The sequence below is a fragment of the Polistes fuscatus genome, unplaced genomic scaffold (genome assembly GCF_010416935.1).
Source record: "Polistes fuscatus isolate 324 unplaced genomic scaffold, CU_Pfus_HIC Scaffold14, whole genome shotgun sequence".
Classification (NCBI taxonomy): domain Eukaryota; kingdom Metazoa; phylum Arthropoda; class Insecta; order Hymenoptera; family Vespidae; genus Polistes; species Polistes fuscatus.
The window spans coordinates 2,104,399-2,112,312 of NW_025113042.1; the positions used below are offsets into that span (position 1 = coordinate 2,104,399).

A 7,914-nucleotide genomic window follows, 5' to 3' on the forward strand; every position below is an offset into this window, starting at 1 on the left:
TACAGAATGCTGTTATCGCTGTAATGCGTTGCTGAACCTTCGTCTCTGTTTTAAATTACTAAATATCTTAAACTTTCTATCGAAGCTAACTAATTATACCTTTTTTTATTAATTTTCGTCAACAAAATTCACTAAATAACATATACGTCATTAATACTTCGAAACCAATTATATATTAACTAAAAATAATCAAATATTTTTAATGATATAAGAACAATAATGAAAAACATGTAAAATAAACAATGCAAAATTTAAGAGAGCTCTAAAAACATGTCAAATATTGAAGTAGATTTTATTTGCAAACAATAAAGTTAGGGATATTTGTAGATCGGTGTAGAATTTCTGTCGATAAAAAAGAGTCATTTTAACACAGAACAGTTACCGACTTAAGGGCGTTGCAGTTTTTCTAGGAAGATAGAGGACGCACACGCTGTTAGGAGTCAAATTTAGTAATTCGTTGAAAATGTAACGGGAATTTCAGCATAAAAGGTAAATGTTTATATAATTGTTTAAAATATATATTTATGAGTGCTTATCAAACTTCAGTGATAGTTAATAGAAGATTATCCTGTTTACATATGATCATTGATTTCATCCAAAAATAATGTGTCCGGTACACATTACAAATGCACATTGAATTGTACATTTTAGTTTTCCCTTATTGCGACTAAACTATTATATATTTCTCTAATAATAAATAATAATCGCAAGTGAACAAGTGAGAGAGAGATAAATAATCATTGGTACTTTCAATATTAAAATGTCTTGATGTTGATGTAAAAATTTATAGTTTAATTTTCAATTTTATTAATAGTGTTTTTATATTAGAAGATTTATATCATGGGAATGGTAACTATATCAAATGTTTAACAAAATATTTCATTTTTGAGGGCTAAATTGAATACTTAATTTTATTATGGCACGAGTTCGTCAGTACTCAAGACCATTGGATCCTATAACTGCTAAATTTGATTTTTCACAAATTTCTACAGTAAGTAATGTTTACTAAATAGTATAGTCTTTTTATATTATATTACTTTATATATTATGTTATTATTTACATTACTAGTTATGGTTTTAGAGTATTGGTTTGTCTTTATTATTATTTTACGTTCAAACACTCCACAAATTAAATTTAGTTATCATTATAATAAATGCTACATTATGAATTAGCTCCTTTAAACTATAAATTTTTTATCTTTTCATTAATAGTCACTTAAAGTTACTCATTTTTGTTACCATAATGATTATTTTGAAAGCTATGTGGGAGATCCTGTAAAGTACAAACTAGCAAAAGGTGATTTTTCATGGAAAATTAAGTCGAAAATATAGAATATAATTTGTTCGTACAATGATTTGTTTTTAAGAAAAATAAGTTGGAAAATTTGTCGATTGCGCATGAACTTGGTTCAGTTGCAGCTCGATGAATTTTTGTCAGTACGATGATATCTTTTGTATCGGTTCTACACTTATGCTTATCGAAGAAGACTTTTAGTTTCCAGGATTGTAAGTTCAGTTGAGTGTATGGGTATTTGATATATTTTTAAACTTATTTTTCTTTTCTCTCGTGAATAAATTTTATTCTACATTTTTTATTTTATTTTTTACTTGTATCATCAATTACAAAAGACCCTGTATATTTATGAATGATTTACAAATTATATTCAATAGTTATATGGTATACATCTTTATTTTTATAACTAGACTTAAATTATTAAAACAATCTATGAAAACAGAATGTACAATTACTTTTACATTGCAAAGTATTTATTAATTTATTTAATGCAAATAGATTGTAGATCTATAGAATTAATTGTGAACAAACTTTTTAGTTTAACAGAGAAAACATCATGATTAAACAAGAGCCATGTGATACGAACAACGTAAAGATGAATGAAAATTGTGTATCGACTAATATACAGTGCAAATATATCGACCTAACCAAGGATAATAGCAGTCAGCAAGAAGATGTTGTTTCTTCTACAACTGAAAATCTCAGTTACAATGTAATAACTAGTCAAATCAGAAAGGAACCTATTTTAATGGGTAATGCAATAATTGAAAATGTTGGGACGTTAGAAAAAAGTGACAATATTAATAAATTTAAACTACAAAAAAATGCAGCACAGTTACAGAATACGACAACTCAATGTAGCATATGTTTGTTGTCGTTCCCCAGTCAGCAAATTTTGAATTTTCATAATAGTTATTATGAAAGTACTAATATTTATTGTTGTCACAGTTGTGCTTCCAAATCTTGTTATCACATTAAAGAGCAAAATAGTAAGAAGACGTATTACTATAACATGTATGAATGCGATATTTGTAAAGACCGGTTTAAGCATAAGGAACGTATGCAAGCTCATTTACTCCATTACCACAAAAAAGAAATAAATAGGATGAATGTCGTAGAAAATGATAAAATTATGATTAATCATTCGACTGTTTCACAATCCATTACCCCAATCAAGGATAAATTGATACAACAAAAAAGGGACAACGAAAGAGAAACAGAAGGAACGGTTAATGAAAACGTACACAACTCTGAAGCAAGTATGTGTGAATTATTACCAATGATTAAACAAGAGAAAGAATGGGGAGATGATCAAGAAAGTGAATTATCGATGGATCAACTAGTTTCAATTGTATTTCAAACTAAAAACAAACCAAAAGAAAATAAAATGCATGATAAACAGTTTACTCAAGTACACGTTGACATGAATACGATGGAAGCTCTTTTAAAAGTTTCGAATAACAACTTCCTTGACAAATCTTTGCCGTATGATGATAATATTAATAATAATACTAATAGTAATACTAATAGTAATAATAATAGCAGTAAAAATAGCAGTAATAATAGAATTATTAGTAAATCTTATGCATTACGTTCCTTAAATAATTCGAAAGAGCTTAATAATAGCATAACACCACCTACAGTTGTACAGAAAAATAATCAAAGCGATGATAAACTAAGTAAACATTTAAATGCGTGTAAAAAATGTATAATTCCTCTGGTAAAATGTGATAGTATTATTAATGTGACAACATCAACTAAATTGAATTCGAACTTTTTACAATTTAATAGACTATCTTCTCAGATTTCACGACCATCACTTAATCATAAGTCTATTAACTATAAATCAACACTTAGAAAAAGAAAGAGTACCATGTCTTCTTCTATCGAAGAACCGCCCATAAAAATGACTCGATCGCGAAGTATGAATAGTCCATTAAAATTACCTACAAGCAATGATATTATACATCATAGGAAAAAAAGAATGTTTGGTCAAAAATTGGAAAGATCTCTGAGAAAAGATAATATTAAGAATTCCAAAGTTACACTGACTGTTAAGAAACTCAATACTGATGTATTACGAAACAAAAAACTTGCAATTAACAATGTTCAATTAAAGGAAGTTAAGATATCTTTGATAAAGTTACCGGAGATTAAAAAGGAAATAATCGAGTCGGCAAATATTGGAAACGAAATTACTCCTACAGAAACTTTTCTTTGTCAAATTTGTAATTTACCGTTGGCCTCGGAGGAAATTCTGAAAGATCATGTAAAGAAATGTCACACGGCGTATATTTCAACTATTTGTAAAGCGAAGTATACCTCGAAACGACGTTTATTGGACCATTATTTAAAAGAACATGACACGAGGGCTAGCAAATGCTGCGTTTGTCAACAATTCTTAAACAACCGATTTTTACTAAGACAACATATGCTTTTACATTGTATCAAAATAACTTTATCGAAAAAAGATCGTCCTGTTTCAAATAAGAATTTTAAATGTAGTTTATTTAAAAATAATAACTTCAAACGTACTGGTTTTAAAATAATGCTGCGAACGCCAAAACCGTCAAAGAAATGTGGAAAGATTAATCATTATGGTAATAAATATGTTAATAAACCAACAAAACGTCAGAAGATTTATAATAATGATAAGAATAATGTAGAGAAAAAAACGAAATATCAAGAGATCGATAATGGTGAAAATAATAAAAAAAAAACAATAGAACCTGAAGAAATTAATAATGATAAGAATAATCAAGAAAAAACAATAGAACCTGAAGAAATTAATAATGATAAGAATAATCTAGAAAAAACAACAGAACCTGAAGAAATTAATAATGATAAGAATAATAAAGAAAAAACAATAGAACCTGAAGAAATTAATAATGATAAGAATAATAAAGAAAAAACAACAGAACCTGAAGAAATTAATAATGATAAGAATAATCTAGAAAAATCAATAGAATTTCAAAAGGTTGATGATAATGACGATCATGGCGATTGTCTAGAAATATTAGAGGATAATTTTAACGTAAATAACGCTGAGAATATGACGAAACAAGTTAGTAAAAGCAAAGAGAATGATGATGCTGGTGTTATTGAAAAAAGAAATGAATCAGAGACTGATACGATACTCTGTATTGACTTAACAGAACCATCAGAAAGTGATAATACTGAAGTTCCTTGTTCTAGTAATATGATAAAAGAACCAATGATGGAACCTTTGCAAGTTGTTAACTCAACATTTATCATTTGTAATCCTAACGAGAATGCGCAAACAAAATTAACATTAGATATTAATAATTCAATGCAACCGAGTGTTAACGATAGTAACGAGCCTATAGAAGTAATAGAAATTATAGCAGAGAAGAAAAAATATCCATGTTCTATTTGCAAACAACAGTTTCAAAAGCTTGAAAGTTTGCAACAACACAAACGTACCTACGATCCGTCGCCAAATAATTATTGTGGCCACTGTAAGCTATATTTTTCGAATAAATACATATTGAAAACTCACATGAATGCTACTCACAATATAAGTATTTGTAATTCATATAAAATGCATTGCCAATTTTGTAATCAAGGTTTCCGTACTCAGAACAATCTTAGAATACACGAGTTGCATTATCATACAACAGCAGTAACTGTAAACAATAAAAAAATCACGGATTTCTTGCAAATTTCGGACAGAGAAAATAATCGATCGACAAAAACGATTTGCAAGGTTTGTGGCCTATTCTTTGACACTGTCGAAAGTTATCAGTTACATTATATGTATTTTTATAAAGATCATATATTTTCCTGTAAATTATGTGACAAAGTATTTCGCGGATTATACATGATGTACCATCACAACAAACTTTTCCATCATTCTGGAGATACTTTAGTATCTTACAAATACAAATGCATATATTGTCACGAAGGATTTGTTGCCGAGGTACAATTGCAAGCTCACATGTCACACGTGCATCCGAACAAACAAGTAAACGAATCACCGTTAAATTCTATAAACTATAATCAAACTAATAAATCTTATGTATGTTCCAAATGTAACATGGAATTTTTTAGCGTTAACGAACTCTTGATACACATTGAACATTTTTCGAATCATGGCAGTTATAGATGTTCCAAATGTTCTCGAAAATGTTATAACTTATCGATACTCAACGATCATATGAATCTGACTCACTTCCATGACGGGTTAACGAAAAGATACATGTGCGATATTTGTGGTGAAGTTTTAATATCCAAAACTTTTCTCTTGTGTCATCAGAAACACGTTCACGGTGATTTACAAAATGAACAAATCGTATCCACTAACAAAAATCCTACAACTGATTTACATATAGACGAGGTCACTAATGACAATGTATTACAAAATGATAATGAAGCGGTAGTACTTATGAATCCTCCTAATTCTTCTCCGATCGTTGTAAAAAAATACAATTTTTATTGTTCGATATGTCCCGTTAAGTTTGATAAAGAAATTTATTTGAAGGAACATTTGATCGAATATTTGGATTACGGCGATTATCAGTGCAACGAGTGTCTAAGGCGATTCGCAAATTCCGATTTCTTGAAGAAACACGCTGAAAATCATTTGAAACCGGGTATGGCTAAGACGAAATATTATTGCATTCTTTGCAACGAAGTTTGTAAATCTCCTATGGTCCTCGAATCTCACGTTGCTCATTTGCACGGACGTATTATTTTTAAAGATGATCCGCCGAAGAATGTTTAATGTAATTAATTTCTTTTTTTTTTTGTTTTTTCATTTAACACTAAACCTACTGACATTTAATATATCGCGTGCTGTCAAATGTTTTACAAAAAATAAAACATATGTTTTAATATAGAATGAAATTTCAGCCAATTGGATAATGAATAAAATATTTTCTTTTATATAAAAATGAATAAAGTACATTTTTTATGGGTTTTTCACCATATTTTTTACAAATTACAGGAAATGATCATTTAATCGCGCGTGGTAGATTTAGTGTTAAATATCTTAAAATCAATGTACTCGTATATTGTATTTACACATATCCTTCTATTACGTTAAAACAAATTTAAATAATAATAATAATAGTAATTAAAAAAGTTATTATATCGAATTAAATTCCGTCAAATAAAACTATGGATATTATTAAATTATCTTATTAGGTGATATTTTAACATAATGTAACAAAATGTGTACTGACTCTTCCAATAATTCGTTTCATATATTCAATGTTACTTAAATATCACAGATTAATAAATCTATTATTAATTACTAATAAGTAAAATCCATTGAAAAAAATTCCAAGTCTCGTGACGGGAATATAAACCAACATAATAATAATAATGATAATTCATTGAGTTTTCAATTTGAATGATTTTAATTAAACATTTTTTCTATTCAAATATATATATATATCTATCTTCTTCCTCTTTTTATTAGGACGTTTTTTATTGTTATTTCAAGGAGCGATTTATTATTTTTACCGAGAGTAGGTTTGCTAGCCTCACCATCATATATTCAATATATATATATATATATGTTCAAATATTATAAGAGTAATTTTATACGAATAAGTTAATTAATAACCAAATTGAATTATTATAAGTTTAGCAAATGTTAATTTTGTATACATTAATCGACAACATGAATTATATCTTCGAAGAAAAATGATATATGCTAAGTAAAAGATTGAGAAAAAAGAAGATAGAGGTGTGAGAAAAGTAATGAAAAATACTTGAAGGATAGAACAAAGTTGATCATGGTCTTGTTACCTTCACTTTAGATGATGAAAGTCTAACTCTCGTAACTGTCCTAAGGTGGTCTCTAATGCCCGGTAGCTATAGAATTTGCGACGTATACGTGAGACCTTACATTGATTGCGCCCCGAAGCAAATCGCATTTCTAGCCTTTGTCGATTCCACCGAGACGTCAAACAATGAGCCGCGATGTTAAAATTGATGACGTGTGAGTTTGAATGGAATGAGCAAACCGATCAACTCGATAGAACTTCCAAGTTTCATATATCAAACAACATTCTATGTTAAATTAATCAATTTTTTATTGGCAACCATAATCGTTGTGATTCATTTATTCATTTGCATTATCACGAAATGTTTTCGCTTTTAGATTATTTAATTGAATCTATACATATGTTATAAGACTTTTGTTTATATTATCCAAAGTATTATTAATTATACTCGTTATATAAATGAGCATTATAATCATGTCAAATGGAAGGAAAGACTTGTACTCCATTTATTATTTCTTTTCCTATAGTATTATGTATTTATATATATTATTATATGTAGTATATATTATATGCAGAATATATGAAAAACAAGTAATTCTTTCACACATATACTTTTTTAGTTATGGAGTATTCAATATTCGCGATGTAATTTGTGTTATGTACTGATATTGTATCAATAAAAATTGAAATAAATAAATAATTTTTGAGTAAACAATTTGATGTTCGATTAAAAAAAATATACGAATCTTCGATTACTTCCTGAATATTATTAATAGCCAATAATCCTAATTATCCCTATTATGATCTACGTAATACTGATAAGTTAATTTTATTCATTATATATATATTCATTGTATGTCAGAGTAA

The 7,914-nt window shown here is 27.9% G+C and overlaps 1 protein-coding gene across 1 annotated transcript; it reads left to right on the forward strand.

Moving 5' to 3' along the window:
* Window positions 1-272: 272 nt before the first annotated feature.
* LOC122514307 (putative histone-lysine N-methyltransferase 1) lies at window positions 273-6,383 on the forward strand. Its single transcript, XM_043631039.1, has 4 exons — window positions 273-489; window positions 891-991; window positions 1,833-4,004; window positions 4,170-6,383. Exons 2-4 carry the CDS (start codon window positions 917-919, stop codon window positions 6,036-6,038), a joined length of 4,116 nt encoding a protein of 1,371 aa, XP_043486974.1. The 5' UTR covers window positions 273-489; window positions 891-916; the 3' UTR covers window positions 6,039-6,383.
* Window positions 6,384-7,914: the final 1,531 nt, after the last annotated feature.